The 21,223-nt window shown below is 37.2% G+C and overlaps 1 protein-coding gene across 1 annotated transcript; it reads left to right on the top strand.

Moving 5' to 3' along the window:
- The first annotated feature begins 4,783 nt into the window (after positions 1 to 4,783).
- Positions 4,784 to 17,810, top strand: LOC134530681 (large ribosomal subunit protein mL40). The gene is made up of 5 exons (XM_063365736.1): positions 4,784 to 4,978; positions 10,486 to 10,566; positions 11,288 to 11,458; positions 14,539 to 14,737; positions 15,177 to 17,810. The coding sequence occupies exons 1-5, from the start codon at positions 4,947 to 4,949 to the stop codon at positions 15,288 to 15,290; spliced, it is 597 nt and encodes a 198-aa protein (XP_063221806.1). The 5' UTR covers positions 4,784 to 4,946; the 3' UTR covers positions 15,291 to 17,810.
- Positions 17,811 to 21,223: the final 3,413 nt, after the last annotated feature.

The raw sequence follows: 21,223 nt of genomic DNA, 5'->3' as shown, positions 1-21,223 counted from the left end.
GATACAAATTACACAATTACACGCAACTGAGTCTGAGAGTTACTGAATTACCGTAGCACAAGCTTACAAAAGGAATGTTACACGAGGTTGCGTTATACAAATTTACGAATGTTACGTGGAGAGATGCGTCGCACAAGTTTACAAAAGAAATGTTACACGAGGTTGCGTTGCACAAGTTTACAAAAGAAAATGTTACACGAGGGTGCGTTGCACAAGGTTACAAAGAAATGTTACAAAGTCACTAATTATTCCGTATTATCGTGTCCCTAGGCGTTTCTGAGCCTGGCTGCTCAACGAGGGATGAGGGTGATTGGAGGCGGCCAATCCCGTAAATCTGCGTATTGAGGCGGTGCTCGCGTCCACGGCAGTGGAGCGCGGACCGCAGCTAAATTCGCTCAAGAGTTCCCTTACGGGGAGTGTCAGCGCCGGAGCGACTGAGATTAACAAAAGTTCTGTCCTCGGGAGTCGGCCCGTACCGGATAATGCACCTACCCCGCGGACCAAGTGTGGTGCAGGGGGGGGTGTGATATTTATGCGGCCGGATTAGGTCCTGGACCGAAAAAGCTGGACCGGGTACACACGGAGAGATTATTAAAAAGGTTTTGAAGAATGACTATAGTTACCAGAAGTGAACTCGGTGTGGACAAAGGATGATGTCTCTCCGTGGGACGTGCATCCGCCCCGGTCCACGAGTCGCGCTGTACTGGCGTCATGTCATGGCGTCCGGCCGAGGCTCGGTGGCCCTCGCGCCAGGGTTGACCTCATTACGTTAATTTCTGATCTGATAAGTTAATAAGAGAATTTAATGATGTTAAATTCTTATATAAATTATAAAGGCTGAATTAAGGTCATTTGTCCCTTCTAGGAATTGAAAGTTATTATATTTAAGAATTATTGTGTTTGAATTTTTACGTCACACCAGCGACTGTTCATTTCTTGTCAGATTGTTCTGGTGTGGTTAATGACGCAACACAAGGTTTGAATAATTATGTCATAAGGTCTGATTGATTGATTCAGGCAGAAGGCCGCCAGGGGAACACTCATACGCGTATTTATGTAGTTACACAAGTGAGTGCCCGGGCACTCCTACGTCGCACTTTCGTTGACCAACTTCAATTAAATACGTAATATTGTTTAATAATTAGTGTTTGTTTTTTAACGTGGCTGGTTTTAATGACGGTCTGTTTATTTTGGGGGGGGGGGGGCCGGATTCTACCTTGATTGCTGGTGGCTCGCCTGACTCGGGTGGGCCATGGCTAGGGGCGCGTTCCGTTAGCGGGGTGAATACTGACGGTTGCAGGTCGGGCTTTAGGGTGGCCTTCGGTCGGACGACGTCACATTAATAATTAATGTGTGAATTTAGAGCTGCTCTCAGCTTCTTGCTATTAAAATAATTTTCGAATAACGGAACTTTAGCAATTTTGACGTGAGAGAACGCTGAGACCTTCCCTCACGCCAAGGCCAGATGCGAGTACCGAGCGACTCGCGACTGGGGCAGACGTTCGTTCCACGGTGAGTCATCACCCTTTGTCTCCACTGAACATTATTGCTGGTAACTATAGTTATTTAAACCAAATCTTTTTCGTTGCATAAACTACCTGTGCATCCCTGGTTCCTTTTACGGAGAAGGGCCTAACCCAGCCGCTTAATTATAAACTCCCCGCACGAGACATTACGCGGGGAAGTTCACCATACGGCACGGGCCGACTCCCGCTACAAGTGAATTTTTGTTAAACGTCGAGTGCATAGGCACCGACGACAACTACGCATAGAACTTGCATCTAATTTAACTGCGGACTGCGGTACACACAGGTGAACGCGGGCGCCACCCCACTAACAATTTTCGGGATTGGCCATCTCCAATCAACCTTCCCCCTTAACCTCGACTGGCATGAGGGTTTAAATCAGTGACAGTGCGTCAGAGCACTCAGTGTTAATTCAATGTAATTTCGTAGGGCAATTCAATGTACATCGTGTAAGTGTAAACTGTAATTGTAACTGTTCGACCAATTAAACGTCCACTCCGCACACTCCATGCGCGACGTGTCACCGACAGTACAAAGTTCGAATTCGTGTCTATTATTGTTTTGAGTCTCCCTATCCCAGCTAGGAATCAGTATGTTATGCTGCACAGGGCCTGTGACGTGTTAACAGCCAGGAATCCCTCCAAATGCAAACATCGCCGACGGTCCTAGTGGGCCACACAGGGCAACGCACCCACAGAACCCAAATTTGGTTAGACGCAGAGCTAGCCTGGCGCCCTCCCGGACACATTTTCACTAAGAGCCAGTTTTCCTGCTAGGACACACGCCCGGTCTCGAACACGAGAACCTGGACAACGGCAAACTTGAACGATAAATGTTTGTTACTAAAACGCGACTCAAACTATGTTTAACTCCTGCACGGCACTGCTCACGACTACCAGTGACGTCGCGCATGGTTTAGTCCTCTCTCAGCTAGATCTCTCTCTCCACCAGCACGTAGCGACACTTCTCCAGAGACCGCTGCCTCTCGTGCCAGGTTGACGACTGACTCTCCCACCCCGCCCGACATGCCCGAGCGCCCGCATCTCCCCCCTCCTCCGCGAGCCCGTGGAACACTCGGATTGGCCACAGGCGGAAATCACGGCCTTGGCACCCGGTGAACAATACAATTATAAAAATTAAGTAAAAATTTAAATGAAAATTATTTACAATTAATTACAAAAAATATATACAACAAAATAAAAGTCAGAATCCCTGAAAGAATATTATACACGCCGCACTGCACCATACTTATGTGGCACCATTAAGCAAGAGATGGCGCTGACGAGGCATAACGGCTTGAAGGAGCCGGGGAGACACTTGTGTCGAAGTTACTGTTACTTTCATATTCTTAACGACTAATAGTCACAACTTTAAAAGTACTTGAGAACATTGAAATTATGCTATTTATTTTACGCGATAGTAATGCTATGTTTTTGTCTTTTAGCATAAAAACTGAACCGATAGTTGCCAAAGTCCCCTAGAGTTCATTGAAATCAGTTTCTACATTTCTAGCCTTGTGCAGGGCACATTTTATTAAAAAGGTACCATTTTAGTTAGCTAACAGGAATTGAGTTAGGACTCATCCTGGAATAGGGCTTATGATTTAGGTTACTGTTTTATCCCATCGACGTCGACCCAAGTGTCTGCCCAGCTCTCACAGCCTGTTATGCCATGCCAACGTCTTCTCCTGCCCTGTGTCGTGTGTCCGCCAAATAGTGCAGTATAGCTGGGCATGGTGCGGTTGGGGTGGGTCGTTGGGGGGGGGGGGGGGGGGGCGAGGGAGATTCGCGCGCCAGGAGAATCAAAGGTAAAAGACAAACTTCCTTGAAAGAATGGACACTGTATTTACAGCAGGACAAGTATTGTAAATATTTTATTAACATTATTTTATTGTAATTATTTTATTGTAATTATTGAATTTTATCGCTTGAAGTTTTTATGTTTTGTTTTTATCATTGTTCACTGGGCGACTACGTTACACTAGGGTGACCAAATCATAAACTTGAAAAAACGGGACACATCCAAGGAGGGTTTGGGGGCGATACCCTCCAGCTAAAGGGGGGTCCGAGGGGCCTCCATCGAGACGTAATCATTGAAACATGCTCTTTTTTTGCTAATTTGAGACCTATAATTATTTTTCAATTTACCTATGAATATGTAATTTAATTTAAATTGTGATGCGTATAATAAATAAAAACAATAATTTTGAAGTGAATACTTATTTATTATAAGTATGTCTGACATACTTAAAAATATAATTAAACAAGGTACATAACTAAAATGGGTGAGTTCAACTGGCGTGAAGAGGGGAAGACGGCCCGAGGAGAGGCGCGACAAAAGTGTATCATCAACCCAACGTAAATACGGGACATTTAGGCGTCCCGGGAGACTTTTTTGGGACCCCGTGTACGATTGTTTAAAAAACTGGACAATCCCGTTTTTACGGGACGTTTGGTCACCCTACGTTACACTCGTCTGCGACATGTCAGGGTCAGCACGGGACGCGGGGAGGGGGATGGAATGAGCCGCCGCGCGTAGCGCCGGAGCGCGGAGGGGAGTTAGTCGTTGCCAGGCGGGCACGAGAAACGGTCGCGTCACGAGAGGAGTCGTGCCTCGAGACGGTCGCTGAGCCTTGAGCCAACCAGCAGTAAGTGGACGTCGGCGTCGCGACGCAGGCATAGCGGCAGCTTAGAGTCAGTATCCGAATCTCAACTTGTTCATATTTATGCGGCGAGTATTAGGAGCATCTGCATTGTACATAGTATCTTTCGGGGCATTTAGGTCTGTATATAATAACATGTAGCTTAGTGTGTCGGTGTTGCGCCATATTTCCGGGTGTCTCCGAACTATCGGACATAGTACGGTGCAGATTCGCCTGAACGTAATGCCGAGTATCCGGTCAGGAGAATAATGCTCGTGTCGCCGTGCGCGAAACTAGACTGTCGGAGGCGGGGCTGGGACAGCCCCATGTACAGGGTCCTGTATTAATAAATCGGGTGTTCGTCACAGACTGGTGGTGAATAATTATACTTCTTAGCTTGACCCTCCTTGGCCACATTGGCCGAACCCCACTCTACCTAGTACAACTGAGCAACCGGGCGTCGAACAACTAGGGAGGGTTAGCGGGACGACGACACCATGAAGGTATTGTTTAACAGCTACCATACCAGAATGTCTTGGAAAAACGGCCCTAGTACGTTTTGTACTCTATGAGTTCAAATATGATTCTCGTTCGCTTGAGGGAGCTAGTACTCTTTATTGTTATTGTTTAGAGCGACCTGTTTCACTTTTATTTATATTTTCTACTTTCTATGGAAATTTTGTAATTATATTTCCGAAGTAATACCATAGACTTAGCTTTCTTTTAATGTTGAATGATGTATGTTTGAAAAATAACTGATAGTTTTAATTAAAAATAAGATGAACTTTCGACTTATTTCATCTGTAACAAGGTAGGTAATTGTTGAGAAAACAGGAATTTAGGTTAGGTTATATATTTTTGGTGAAGTTTTGAATGCAATGACTTTAGTTTTCAGTACATTGCTTCATAAAATATTTATGAACGAAAATGTAAAAATATAAACATGTGGAAATTCGCACATGAAGGCTTGTTAGAAAACGTACACCTATCAATATATATCCTTGTGGCAAGGAGTATTACCCCATAATTTATTTTCTCATGTCGTAGATAGTCCGTAAATATATCTCCCACCCCTCACAGTTAATATCTCCCCCAAGCTTATTCCACTCTTGCCCTGTCATCACAAGGAATGAGTGCTTTCCTCTTTCTGTTCATCTACATTCCCTTTTAGATCTTCAATGCATGATCTCTCTTTGTACACCTCTCTCTACATTCTTGCTTAGAGTTTTCCTCAGTCCCTCTCCCTTCTTTTCCCATTTCACTGATGGCTGATGGCTTATAGTTTCTCCCCATTCCCCTTACCTTATTCTCACAAACTCATAATGTATCTCACTACCCTGCATTGTACCTTATCCAGCTCTTTTACCGCCCTTACCAGGTTCAGGTCCCAAATGGCTGCTGCATAAGCCATCATTGGCCTCACCAATATGGAACACACCTTTTCTTTCACTTTCTTCTGGTTCCCTTTTAAGTTCCTGCCAATCAGACCCAGCCCCTCTCTTTCCCTTCTATACGACCTGCTGTACCTGCTTTCCACATCCAATGTTGCTCTGTAGGGTTACGTCCACTCAGTTTAGTCCTCTGCCTCCTGTATCTCCTGCTTCTTCCAAAAATGTACCTTTCGGTAAATATGTAGAGTAGCGGTATATGCGAAAAAAAAATTGCTAAAAATCCGAAAATACTTTTATTCTATGCTCTTTCACTTCCTCTTTTCAAATCAATTGGCGGAGGTAAGAAATTCCAAATACTTTAGGCGATATTGAATTTTTTAATTTAGCAATACAACACCTGTACAACCATCCGAACAACGCCATTTTTGTTATTTTGCAGTGTGTTCGTGAAACGTGAATGCGTAATAAATAAAATGGTCGATTAGGTCAGGTCAGTTACATTATTAATACTTTCAAACTAAGCGGACATAAAAAATAATGTGAATTAATTTTAATGGCTGTTTAGTTTTAAAATATTTATAATGTAACTAACCTGACCAAACAAACCGGGACAAAGGATAAACAGTAGGAACTAAAATGGTTGATTTGGTCAGGTCAGTTACATTATGAATACTTTCAAACTAAGCGTACATTAAAAATAATATGATTTAATTTCAATGGTTCTTTAGTTTTAAAGTATTTATAATGTAACTGACTTGACCTAACAAACCCGGACAAATGATGAACATTAACAACTCACGTAAAAAATTTTTGTTGCTTATTACTTGCGCAACAATATCCAAAAAAAAAAAAAAAATTTAAAATTAGAAACGTTAAAAGCCCACCTAAGTTGGAGGCAGGTACATTTCCTTTGCCATTAGAAGGAAATGATGTAGTCGTTCTCCTACGTCGCGATACCTCCGACGGAACATTAATAAATAAATAAATAATCACGTATTGGTTCATTTGAATACTGGCCAATCACGGAACTGTCACGTGACACAATTGTCCAATAAGAAACATAATAGATACACGTAAACAAGAAACAATGGTAATCGCAGCATGAATACGCAGGTATTGTGATGAAAATTAAAAAATTCGATATATCCTAAAGTATTTGGAATTTCTAATCTCCGCCGGTTGATTTGAAAAGAGGAAGTGAAAGAGCATAGAATAGAAGTATTTTCGGATTTTTAGCATTTTTTTTCGCTTATACCACGACTCTACATATTTACCTACCTTTTTTAAGACTTTTTTTTCTCCTCCTAAACTTAACCACCCTTGTCTTATTTATGTTTACCTTCATTCAAATTTTCCCTCAACGAGTCTTATAAGTTTACCAGATATCCTGCAGGTGTGCCCCTTCTCCCATGTTTTCATACAGCACGCATGAATATTCTTAAACTACTTCTCATTCCCCTTCCAATTTCATTCATCGTGATAGTGAATAGAAGTGGCCCCGTAGAACTCCTGATGTTACGTCCCTCTCTGTCGACCTTTCCTTTCTCACCCTCACCCGCTGTTTCCTATCTCTAAGGAAGTCTCCTGTCCAGTTGACCACCTTTCCGTCAGTTATCAACCTATCCACCTTCACCCACTTGTGCAAAACCCTGTTAAAAGCCTTTTGAAAATCAATAAAGATCTACCTATTCACCACCATCCACCACCTCCACCAAGTCTTCCAGTAGTCCATCCATCTGCGTCTCGCAGGAGAAACTCCTCTTAAACTATGCTGCCTTTCGTTTATCCAACCAAACTCTTCTATCTTTTCCACCATGTACCTGACTATCCTCCATCGCCTTTGATACACTGTCAGACTGACTGGTTTATAGCTTGCTGGGTGTACCTTGTCCCCTCCTCCCTTGAAAATGGCTACCATTGCTGCATCCTTCCATTTCCTTGGCAGCTGTCCCTCCTCCAGCAACTGCACAAATAGCAACTATAGATAGATACCTACTGACCACCTTGCCTTCTACCACCAGGCCCAGCCACCGTACACCAATTAAGCCTAATCACCTCCCTATCACTTCCTCTTTATTTATAGCCCACCCCCTTCCTTTGGTTTCTCTCCTTTAGCCGCATATCATACTTCACCAGCCACAAAAACAGATAGAACACAGTTTTGGATTGAACCTCGTGGTGGCTGTGACATTGTTTTGCTAATTTCCAGCTGAAACACAATATTGAGAGGCTTGCCAAAGCAATTAGAGTAGGCAGTTTAATAATTTATGCCGGTCAGTACCAAAATGGTGGTGAAGCAAGTGGTTTCAGATCACATTATAAGTTGAGATTTCGGGACTTATTTTATATAATGTATCACAGTGTGTGTTGTTGTTACAATCCAGTGTTAAAAAAAATTGTATTTGTGTACTAAATATAACCACACATTTATTGATTAGTTACATCATCAAGATTGCTGCGCTTATATCAACACCACCCCCTACTTTCTTATGGAACTAACACAGGAAAGTGGAGGTTTTACGCAGGGAATTAAAATATTTTGTTATTACCTAGTTATATTAATTTTACAAAAAATTCACAATATTTGTACCTATGTTGGTAACAATTCCCAGTTATTTGTATCTGTGTTTTGAACGATAAGATAACACATCAGTGGTTGGGATTCTAATGTATTTTATGATAACCATTTTATCTGGCATCATATTTTACATCTACCTCAGTTTATCTTTTGATATTGAAATTAATTTATTTTTATATTTTAATGTATACTTAATATACTAATGTACTTTAGGGCACTGAAATAAATTACTGTAATAAGCTTGAAATCCAACCATTGTAGTGTAAATAGACTATATTTGAACACAAAGAAAAAAAAAATTTTTGTATCATTAATTATACTACAGACGTTACCATTGTAGGTATTCAGCAATACATAGTTCATTGTTTACTAATGTATTTTTTTTTGTGTTTATGTACATAAATTTTCCTGCACGTAACCATTATTTTTGCTGCTTGTCTAGTAAGAATTAGATACCATGTACATTATACATTCCACCATGTAATAAAATTTTCATTGGTTCATTTTTTGTGATTCCTGTTTTATTTTCCACTGTTTTCTTCAACAGTTACATTCCCTTCAATTTTTTTTTCCCTCTACAATACTTAAATTATTAAAATATCATTTAATACCAGAAGCATATGCAGAATTTAATTTGTGTTTTTTTTTGGAGGGGGGGGGGGGGAAGAGATGGTAAACCACTTTGCCTGCTTATGCTTTCAAATTCTTTCTTGTAGTTGGTGGGAATGATCAATTATTTTTATAGATTTATAGTATTTGGGGAGGGGGGAGGGAGATATATCCCCTCTATCCGCTTTCCTCACCCTCTGTATAAACCCCAGTTAAAAACATAATTTTATTACATGTGGATTTAGTAGCATTTATTTACTCTCATTTATGCGATTATGTATTTATTTTCACTTATATTTTTTTGTATTATTTGTATGGAGAAAATTGGTGCAGTGGTAAGATCCTAGACTCACATTCCATAGGACAAGTGTTGGGGTTCCGGTCCAGCCGTTCTAAACTTAGTTTTCCGTAATTTCCGTGAAGTCACTCCTGGGAAATTCTGGGATGGCTCCTTCTCTGGGCCTGGGTTCTTGAGGTTACTTACCTCTCATGACCTCACTGCCAATGAGATGTTTGCCCAATAATAATAAATAAAAAAAATTTTCTTCTGTTTATTTATTTATGCTAATTATGAACTTATTATTTTTTTACTCGTCATCACTTTTTGGTGGATGCAACTTGGACACTGCTTTCATATAACAAAAAAACATACTACCATTAACACGTTTTCTCCACACACATTTGTTTAAATGACTAAGAAATCCAACTATCCTTTTTTCCCCCTCGCCCTACATGATGTTTGATGCACGACCAATACCCCTCTATTGTGTTAGTGCAACAGCCCATTTTATGCCAAATATTTATATTCAATTTTGTTATGAACAGTGAAATAACAAAAAATTCTTCCTCAAGAACCCTGTACCTACCGTTCCACATATCAGAATTACATGAGACTACATAATAATGTATTTATGGCTCTTTTACCTATGATCCTTACATCAATCCCCTGCATCCTGTTTCCTGTTCCAAAGTTTCAATCTCGCTCTCATTTTCTACTTCACTTTCACAGAAAATAAGTCTCATTGCCATTCAATATCACCCCATTTACCAGTATTTCCCTTTCCCTTTCATTCATTCACTACATACGTCACTATAAAAACTATATCAGCCTACAGCTATCTTGTTACTATGACTCTTGCATTCATACTGGTAGCAAGTGCCGCCAGACCCTCATATAAATAATGAGAACAGTTTCTTACAACAAGCTGTCTCTGGTTCACTTTTCATAAGACTTCCAAATATTTCATTTCTTGCCCACATTTCTTACAAATATACCTCTTCGTCACCAGTCAAGATTTCTCATACAAAATCTATCAGCTTTTCAATTTTATTACAGAGCTATACCAAAAATGGCAAATCCAGCCAAACTTCAGCCACTGTTTTTACCACTGCCTCATTACTGCTTACACTCAAGGGTACTTGAAAGACTTTCATGGTGACTACTGCTTAGATCCTTGACCCCACTAGTGCCTGACAGCGACATTGTAAACTTGCCTTATAAGAAATCAGCAAGAAGGGATTTCTTATCTGGTTAATTACGTTCTTTTGTTCTTCCCTCCATATCCTGCCATATTTGAGTGACTCAACCAGTACAGAAAGATACACATTAGCAAAAAATCTTTACTTACAGAACTCAATAATAATGCATAATGAATATATGTATACAAGCCTACAGTAATATTCAGTTCCATATTTAGTATCAATTATACTATGCATGTGATGAAACATTTTCTGTTCTAGATTACATGTCAGCTCATTATTACCGAGGAATTTTATGACAAATTCAAGTCCATTGTTCTTCAAAACTACAGAGTGTATGTTGTAAGTATAAAGTGGTATAGAATTTTTTAACAGTTTCATAATAAGTTAGGTATTTGGTTGGTTTTCGTGCCTGCAGATACTTTTCTTTCACCCTCTCTCATGATAATGTTCCGATGTAGGTAGTGAATCATTGTTAGCATTAGGTACTAGGACTATAAAAATAAAATTATTGATTGGACTTTCAAGGTTTACAGATCATGCTTTATTTTTTTCTAAAATTACAAAAAAAGAATAGTAGCTGAAGTTGTGTTGTTAATAGATACTTACCTATAATTTATTCCATCTGAGTAACATTTTTGAAAACTTGAACAATTGGTTAGTTTTATGCACTATCGTAACCCTTTTTTTTTTCAACTAATAGGTTCTTTGATTTCATTTTATGGTTGAATGTTTAATTTTTAATGAATAATGTGAAATAAAATTTTTCAAAACTATCGACATGATTATGTATGATGTCATACGGGAGATGTATGAAACACCAAAAGAGGTAAAGTTTATTAATTGTTATGGGGAAAAAAAGCATTATTTTTAGAAAGTATAAAAAGAGAATAATGTAAGGTTTTGGGTTGGAAGATATTGAGTGATTGATTACCTGCAAGGATTCACTTAATATTCATAAAATTAAATGGCTGAATGGAAAGTTCAATACAAATTATTTATGATGTAAATTTTGCTTCCTTGATTTTTTTTATTACTTTAATATGAATTGTTTTTTTCGTAGTGCTGAACCACTCAAGAAGAAGAAAAGACTTGATCCAGCAATAATAAAGCACAGAGAGGAGCGAAAGCGTAAGAAGTTAGAAAAGCAGATACGACGGCTCGAGAGAAACGCAAGGCAGTTGAAGCCTATCGATGAATTGGAAGTGCCTCTGAAACTCATAGACCAGAAGGAGTAAGTAAGCATAATGATAGCCTAAATATGCAAGTTAACCAAGTTTATTTACCTTTTTTTTACCTTACCTTAATAATTGACTGAAAATGTAAAGTGTTAGAAAATTTAGATCCTTAAATTAAAGTACAATACATTATGTAAGGTGTGTCAAGTACAAATATTTATTGCTTATTGCTTCAGATTAAAGCTCTTTCTTTAATTTTGATTCTCATTTCCAAGAGTTTAACATTCTTATTTAAAAACAAATTTATTTTAAAGAATGTACCTATTAACAGAATCTAAAGTTTACTGTGAATTTTTGGTTATTGGCTGTCCCTGTTAATAATAACAAGCATCCTGACAAAATAAATGTTTACACTGTCTTTTTTAATCACATATAAATTCAATGTTTGTTTAAAAAATTCATAAATTAGTATGATTTTGCCATGTCACCCAACCAAACAAACCAGTGGAAAACTTTCAATTTTGAAATGTTTTCACGACAAGACCAAAAATATAATCTCTTCTCATGTATATTTGTTGTGCCTACTCAAAAGTCTTGTACTGTTGGTAGGCATTAAAGAAATTAAATAAATATATAAAATATTAACTAGCCCTAAGATTATTTTCATAGCATGTGCACATTAATCTCCAGCCACAGTGTATTTACGCACTACACCTGTTTGTATGTTTTTCTTTTTGAAATAATTGCTAGTGCAGAAACAGAAACGTGGTGTTTGTGTTATTATAAATCAGATCAGCCCGGTTAAAAGATGGCCTGATGAACATTCACTGAAACACTTCAAAAATAACTTTTAAAAATGTTTGTAGATATTTTAATTTCATTGTTTGTTTAAATTTAAAATGTGTCCACATTCTAGTAAGTCAAGGAAAATCCCTAAAGATGATAATTTGAAGAGGAAAAAAATCATGCTTCAGTCTGCATTCACCCAGACTGAAAGTATTTTTTTTTTCAGATGGAGGCTGGATTTATTTATTTTTCGTTCAAAAAATAGCAAAATAAATAAATAATTTAAAAAAAAATTAGGGAAATTTGTTATTTTGGTTATGGAAAGTCAGGGACATTTGATTACATATTTAATGGACATTCTGATTTAGGTACTATGTTATTATTAGTAAGGAAAAGGTTTGGTAAAACTTTCTTGTAGATTTATTTTTAGTTCTCCCAGAAGAAAAAAAAATCATTGTCAGTCATTACATGATACAAGGTACAATCAGTTCCACACAATTTCCAAAACAATACCTGGAAAATTGAATGTTGGTTAGCATTTTCAAATTCTTTGAAACCTTTACAGGGAAAACATTAGAAAGTGAAATAGGTACAAGCAAATTCTTTCATGTCAGTTTTTGGGAATGAATAGAACAATTTCGCATCTTTTGCACTGTGTAATTATTACAGTTGTGAATAGCACATATGCCGGTTGGGCAGTGTATCTGATCCATTATCAGTTTATCCCAAATGATTTCAATACTGATTAACATCACAGTACACGGTGCTAGAGCACACATTTGAAAACAGGCGAAATTTTCACACATTATTTTTCATTTTGCAATCATTGATGGTTTATCTAGACTCATTGGAACAATAACAATAGTTCTTTATATACATTTACAATATATACTCTAATTGTTTTAATATTAATCAAGATTCTTAATCATAACAAATCTCCTTCAATCCTGTGTACGTAAAACCCTCACTAGGATCACTGAACGCAGTGTTTCCACGATTTCCAGAGTGTCTGTTATTGAGTTCTATAGTATTTGATATTGTCAAGGAGCATGGAGTTTTGTTGTTTGGAGTATAATAATCAACTTTATTAGCACTCTTTCTATTGAGTACTCTGTTTTTCACAAGCATCATTAGAATCTAAGAATCGAATTGAACCATCCCAAATTATTTGTATATTAGTATCTCCACTAGACTAAACCAACAGTAGTTTTTCTTTTACACTTGTAATTAAGATTATATTAAAAAGTTTTGCATTCTTTCCAAGTATTTAATATTTGAGTTTCTTTTTCATCTTTCTAGGGATGCATAGGACTATAATTCAGCTCACTTGTAATTTTTATATATTAGTATGGATAAGTTGTGTTCCCCCCCCCCCCTCCCTCAAGTCGAGTTTACACTATGGGTAGTAATTTAAGTGGTCCAGTTAAGTTTACGTTCCTTAATGTAAAACAGTATTAAGTTTAGCAAGCAGTATAGAAAGAACATGTTTTATAAAAAAATCGAGTTCTTTATTAAATAAAATATAAATGTGAGAGAGTATGTGAATTCAAAGTATAAAACCCCTTTCTCTATAACTTGTGAAATTTTAACAGTTTTGTGTGAAGTGAATGAATTGTGTAATACAAAGTATTAATGTCAGGTGGCAAAAAAAGGCTAGGTTTTCTTTCATTTGTTAGGCTTGGCCAGGTATCATGAAATGGATTTCAGTTATACTTTTGTGTGCAGACATTTTTACTTAGGTAAATTTAACAGTTCCAATAGACAAGTTGCTGAATGTTTCTTTGCAACCATTTTATTTTTTCACTGTTCATTCATGAAAATCATTGCAAAATGGAAACATTTTACATGTGTTATGGACAATCAAAATTATTTTTGCTATTATAATTTTTTTGTGTGTAAGAAGTACTTTTCCAAGTTCAAGATAAAATGATGACTGTCGATTAATAATTTGAAACTGTAAATAGACTGACAGAGATAAAAATGAGCACACTACCTGCAATTTTCAATATTGGTGCTACCTTTTACAAAACTTATTTTGGGTATGGCACGCTTTCATGCAGTTAGTAAAAATGCCCCAGTGTAGTTATAAAGAGCTTTCAGCATGTTTGTACTGAGTAGATATATTTGTTTGCAATTGTTGTAATTTTTTTTTTCAATAATTGCAGTTTCATGTACAGTAAGTAATTAAGGTTAAGTCTGTCATATTGACTCTTGATGTTATTGTCTACGTGTGCATTGTTAATATGTATTAGTTCTCAATTATTTTAATGATTTTACTTGTGTTATCGAGTGCAGCAGAAGATGAATTTGGGCGTTATCCAGGCTGACGTGGCGTGTGCTTGGTGTGCAGGCAACGCACCAGAGTGCTCCCCCCGCTGTCGGACTCGGAGCTGGAGGAGAGGGTGCTGCTGGAGAAGGAGTGGTGTCGGTACAAGCTGTCGCAGCGCTTGAAGGACCTGCAGATAATAGACAGGCTCCTGTTCAGTCAACAGAAGGCTTTGAGTGAGCTGCGCAGGGAATCTGAAGAGCTGTATCAGGCAGCAATCCAGGTAATGTGATGGCACCCTGTTCAAAGTCTTTCTGTCAACTACTAAATATCTTTTGTACTTGGATATAGGCAAGTGCAGATAAGAAGCGAATTAGAAAAAGAAAGGGGGGGGGGGGGGGGGGGAAATTGGTAAATGTTATTAATAAAGGTGAAAGAGAATAAAAATACAGAAAATAATTCTTAGAGGAAGTTAAAGAGCATTGAATATAAGTATTTTCGGAATTTAAAATTTTTTTTTAACAAATATCGCCCGACTATCTCCGCCGGGTTTTAATGAAAAGAGAAAGTGAAAGAGCATATAAGAAAAGTATTTTCGGATTGTTAACGTTTTTTTTTCTCGCAAATACCGCTACTCTACATTTTTACCCAAGAGTTCAAAATGTTGATTTCAAAATTAATTAGCTAATTTTTTTGATACACTATTTTCTCTCTTCTTTCAGATCGACCCAAGTTTGATTCCATTCAAGGCGAAGGGTCCAGTGAGAACTCCTCCTATCAAAGGATATGACAGCCCAGATGGAGAATATGTTGATGTGTCAAAGAAATGGGAATAATATTTCTTGATCAGTTACACCAAATAATATTTAGTTTGACTTTTTTATCCCCCCCACCCCCACCCCTCCTGCACTAGTGGATTTCTATTATGTTATGTGTTTATTTCAAAGGACATACGAGTATAAACCCTTCAAAATTCGTTGCTAGGAAATCCTGGAGAGTACTTTGCTGTTGCTTCATCATTCCCAGCAGTAAGTAGTACATTCCAAGATGCAGTTGTTACCAAATGAGTCTTTGGAGTACTACTAGCATTTATGTATTCTAATTTTAATATTTGTAGCATAGAAAATAACCATATTGTAAGCTTAGAATGAAAACCTTATATTGCAGAAATCACAAACTGCACAGATTTTCCTGGTTTTTTTCACTCAACATCGTTAGCATGTTTTCCTTTTTACCACTCCAGAGCATAACACATACATTATTATTGTTCTTTTGGCTGACAAGTAGTTGAGATACAAAATTTTCTACCTAATTATTTGAATATATGAGATAAGAAGTATACATTCTAAGCCGATGATATAAACGAGTGATTACAGAACACCAACACATGGAGGATAGAAGTGTGAATAGAAGGGTTAATAAGAGGCTCAAGTTAGTAAATTCATCCTCAAAAAGCTCTTATCATGCATAGTAAAAAGCATGTAACTGCCAGGTATCCAAAAGTGACAGCTTTAAGATTGTTAAACTTTCATGAAATTCATGAAATTCTCATCTTATTCCCCCCCCCCCCCCCTTTTTTTTTTATCAATACATGTTATGTCTTGAATAATGAATATATTGAGTTGGATTGGTTTAAATATCAGTTAATTGACTCAAAATGTGCCATAAAAAAAAAGTTTGTACTTTTCAATCTTGTCATTCAGTTTGTGTATAGCCCGTCCCACTCTTAGATTGCAGTACACGGCTTATGGCGCGCGCTGTTGCCAAATCTCTAACACATTACGAATTTCAGGAGATGCGTGTCTTTGTAATTTGGATCGAACAAGAAGCATTTTAAGAAATCATATCGTAATTTATAATATTTTATACTATTACACATATAAATTTGTAATAATGCCACTTTTATGTAAATTTCAAATAAAAACTACCTATTGTAGACGAAATTTTCTTATAGTTTTCTTTTCTGTTCTAAAAATCCCATATATATATATATATCACATTTTCATGGGCCCGATAAATGCCGTATTTTTGGACAAGTCATGTCCAAAATGATAAATAAAATACGGTAATGGAAATTCTCGGTCGAGTAAGTAATGGGAAAAATCCGAACAATTGGTTCGAAATGGGGAAGATTATTTGAAAAACAGAAAAATCGCAACAACTCCCATAATATGAATAATATTGAATCCATTTTAACGTATGATAACTCGGATTACCTAATGCCGAAAAATGTTTTCTAAATACATTTTTGATACGACCAGCCATAACTGCATGGGTTCGAAAAAAATTTTCACCGGACAAAAAAACGTAACTGCCTTAGTAGACACCTTATCAAATCTGTTTAAATTGTTTGTAATAATATCATAATTATTTTCCAAAACTTTGTCTAAAACAATGTTTGATAAGATGCTTGGTGAGAAGGATAGAAAAATAATTCAAAATTTTGTACCATGATCGCTATTAAATTCCTTCGTATTTATTTCATACATTTTAAATATTATGTTCAAGAATCGATTATAATATTTTTTGTTGACTAAGGAAGCCATGTATTTGAAATTGCTTGTAGGACAGAACCCCACTTATCTAAACACACGACCCTGTTTCCTCTTACGACGGCAGCACGCGCTATTGTACTGATAAGACACATCTTTAACAGCTATTTCCACGGAAACTGTAGAAGCAATTGAGATGGAGCTGCTTTTAAAAACTAATTCAATTCATTGTGAACATTTTTCTCGCTTTCGTCCCCCATCTATCTTTAATAGAAAAATTTTTTTCCGCGGGTCAACTTTTTTATGTGTCAGTTTGTGAGAAAATGCATTTCAATATATTAAAAAAATTATTTAAGTGAAACCTGTACAGTTTTTGTCTTAACAGTTGTTCGGTGGCGTCCTAAGGCATTAATTTACTAATAAAAAAAATCTGAATGAAATACACAGGTAGGTTTTCTTTTTTTGATGTGAAACATATCGGAATACTTCAAAACAGTTTGCAGCGAATAAGTTATGTTTTTTAATTTTTTCGGACACTTAAAATGTTGTTAAGTATTCAAAATAAGCATTGCCTGATGCGTATTTTGATTCTATACAATATGAAAAAAAGCTTGATCCAAAAATTAAAATATTAAATATCGTTTGATATTTGGCAACAACGCACGAAGAAACAAGGACAGTGCTAACGGCAATCAGCGTGTGTTAGAGAGAGAGAGAGAGAGAGAATGCGCCCATTTACTTCCATACTGCAATCTAAGAGTGGGATGCTCTATAGTACGTCACAGCTTTTGTGTTTGAGCTACCTATTTTGTGTTTTACTACTTAAGACAAGAGTACCAAAATAAAGTAGTGTTTTGAAATGCAGGGACTGTCTGGTGATTATAGTTTGTGACTAGTGGGCTTAGAAAGATGACATTAAATCACATGGTGTAGGGTAACTAATTGTCGCCTACTGATTGCCTCGGGGTTAATGAGAGAGATTTGTGTAACGGTTTGTGTGAGATGATAGTGTTACTGACGAGGAAAATATTTCCGGGCACCAGTTAACCTAGTGATAGTGATGATGATGCACCTGTCTGAATTCATGGTAGACCTGATACTTAGGGTGGTATTTATATTCACGTCTTGAGCAATTCCTTTGTCAAGAAATTCTTATATGCATTCTTATTTAAACATTTGTGTGTCATAGAGGTTGCTTGAGATGATCTCAAGTGATCTCAAACAAGACAATCTTGATGAAGACCATCTTATGATAGTCCCATATTTCTTATTTATGAGAGGGCATTCTCCTGTCTCATAGTCGTTGCTTGAGAACACCATCGTAGAAGCATGTTTCATAGTCGCTGAGACCATGCCTAAGAACACGAATAAGATCGTCTTTGCCAAGACCACTGCAGGCATGTCTCAAGCAATTGCTTGTTCTGATCGCAATGTAGAAAATGGCGGATTCTCGTGAACTTCGTATTTTTAAAGTTAAATAAATCGTGTATGAAGTGCTGAAGCAATTTTATATGTATTTTAAATGAGTTTAGTGTTTGTTTGTGACCAGTGGTTACATTTTCAAGTGCTAAACAGACACTTTTATTTACATATTGTAGGGGTGGTCGGGTACCCGAAATTTCGGGTCACGTTTCGGGTACTACAAATACCCGACGTACCGGTCGGGTATCGTTTTTGCCCGAAAAATCGGGCAAAATTTGTGTTTAAGATCAATTGTTCAGAAATTGGTAACGAAATTGTTAAAAACTGCAAAATAAATAGCTTCATGCGTTTACTTAAATATATTTTGAACTTTATATAAGTTTTAAATAACCGTGAATTATTTACTAACCTTAAAACATTATACATCGTAAATTAAAAAAAAGCCTCTAAATAAATTGTAACTTACCTAAAAGGTTACGCTAAGTTAAATACCGTACATTTTGTTAAAACTCTACGGCGTTACAATAGATTGGCTAAAAAACTAAGTTCGCAATCGTAAAATGAGATATAAATTATTGGTAATTGTTTTATTTGAATGGCCATGTTGGTTGTGATTGTAGACACCATGGCACCAAAGACAACACAGTACAAAAGATATGCGCGTGCCCGAGCGATTGTGACTTTTTTTTTCGTTGGACGAAGACGGTGACTTTAAGTTGACAGTTCAAATCAAAAGTGCAATATTGCTTTTTGTCCGTATAATGTTTAAGGATGACATAAAATTAAAAACAACAGTTTTTTTGAACCAGTTGGCGCATTTGAAAAAAACGTTTTACCGTTTTCACCTATTATCTAACCCAAGTGTTTACTATTACACACGGTAAAATGACTGGCCGTGTGGCTGAGCCGCTGGCCATGAAGTAAAACCAACAAACAATGATAACTGCTGGAACAATGGAAGTACTGTTTGTATACATTTGAAACGAGATATTCTTCAAGCGTATCATTGCATTGGCCATATTTTCGGAAAAAGTAAACTGGTTGAAATTATTAAGTGTTTGGCCAAAACTGATTAATATTTGATATTGTCTTGGCAGTTCTCAGGAATTTAAGTGCACTTGTTAATGGCTCCATTAATACAAAAACTTAAGTAATAATTAATAAGTTTTCCTACCTCATCATGAGTATAAATAATTGTGAGGGCCAAGCAAGCAGCTCAACCCACACCAGTGAAGGCATACAAGACCACATACTTTCTAATAGTGACTCTCAACTAATCTTGAAAACACAAATTTGGAAGTTTTTTACCCGTGTGGATAAAGACAATGCTAAATGCACACACTGTGACGGCGTTATTAAAACACTTTACGGCAACACAACAAGCATGCAAAGGCACTTGAAAAAACATCCTAATCTTGAAAAACAGTTCATGGAGTTGCAAACTATGAAGAAAGAAGCAAGTGTGAAAAAAACGATGAAAGACAAAGAAGGTAATCAGCCACACAAGAAGCAGATGACAATGAAACAGTTTACTGGAACACAAAAATGGCCATCCACACATTCGAAAGCTGAGAAACTTACCAACAAAATTGGGAAATGGATAGCTCAGCATTCCCATCCTTTTTCTGTTGTTGAAGAGGAAGGATTCATTGCACTGATTGAAGAGGCACAACCCCAGTATACAGTGCCTTCAAGACAAACGTTTTCACGTAGAGTGATCCCAGCAATGTACATGTCTATGAAAGAAGACATTCTGTCAAAAATCCTTTCTGAAAAAGATAATTTTATGTCCCTCTCCCTAACTAGTGACATGTGGTCTTCAAGGAGCAACATATCTTTTTTGTCACTGACATGTCATTATATGACTGGTAAATTTGAAATGAGATGTTACTGCCTGGGCTGCAAACATTTTGTTGGCAGCCATACAGGAGATGCAATATGCCAGTGTGTGCAGTCAATTTTGGAGGACTATCAGCTCTCACAGTTAGAAATATGTACCTGTTTACTGTATCACCGACAATGCTGCGAACATGTCTTCAGCAATGAGGAAGGCTGAGCAGTTGACTGGAATGAGATGTTTTGCACACACACTGCAGTTGACAATATCAGATGCCAAGAAGGCGACTACTGGAGCTCCTCAAGTGTTAGCTAAAGCTAGGCAGATTGTGGGCCACTACAAGTCGAGCGACGTAGCTTCGGAAAATTTAAGAAAGCAACAAACAGAATGTGGAATGAGTTCAACACTGGAAATTATACAGGATGTAGAGACACGCTGGAACAGCGAGTATGCAATGCTTCACAGACTGCTGCAACTCAAGCTGCCTTTATCAATTGAGCTTGTGAAGTCAAACTGTGAAAACTTACTTCCTAATGACTGGGAATTGATTGCTGGTTATGTTGAAGTGTTAAAACCTCTTGATGAAGCAACCAGGGATGTTAGTACTGACCACCTACCAACTGCATCAATGGTTATTCCCATTTTGTATGGTCTTACTTCGTTTTTAGAGGATTATGTGAATGGTTTGTATGCACAGAAATCCGCTAAAACATTTGCTAAGAATCTTTATGCTGCAATAAAAAGCAGATTTCCCATGTTTGAAAACATGGAACCTCATTGCTATTGCACAGTTATGGACCCAAGATTCAAGGACTGTGTTTTGACACAAGCAAGAAAGGAAATTGTAAAAAAAAATCTCAAAGAAGAATTGGGACCATCAGAGAACACTGTAAAAGGTAAGCTGATAACATCTTATTATAATACTAATAGAATAACTTCACATGTAAATGTAGCACTGAACAATTTTGGTCTACACAGCCCTTTCAAGGATTATGCATGTCCTTTAAAAATGTTTTGG

This window comes from Bacillus rossius, chromosome 3, assembly GCF_032445375.1.
Source record: "Bacillus rossius redtenbacheri isolate Brsri chromosome 3, Brsri_v3, whole genome shotgun sequence".
Taxonomy (NCBI): domain Eukaryota; kingdom Metazoa; phylum Arthropoda; class Insecta; order Phasmatodea; family Bacillidae; genus Bacillus; species Bacillus rossius.
Note: the sequence above shows the minus strand (reverse complement) of the source record. Positions and strands in the feature narration are given on the sequence as shown.

Coding starts and splice junctions, on each gene's coding strand:
- LOC134530681 (XM_063365736.1), top strand. CDS start 4,947: ATGAACTTTCGACTTATTTCATCTGTAACAAG. Junction 4,979..10,485: donor CTTATTTCATCTGTAACAAG/GTAGGTAATTGT, acceptor TTTCTGTTCTAG/ATTACATGTCAGCTCATTAT. Junction 14,738..15,176: donor TGTATCAGGCAGCAATCCAG/GTAATGTGATGG, acceptor CTCTTCTTTCAG/ATCGACCCAAGTTTGATTCC.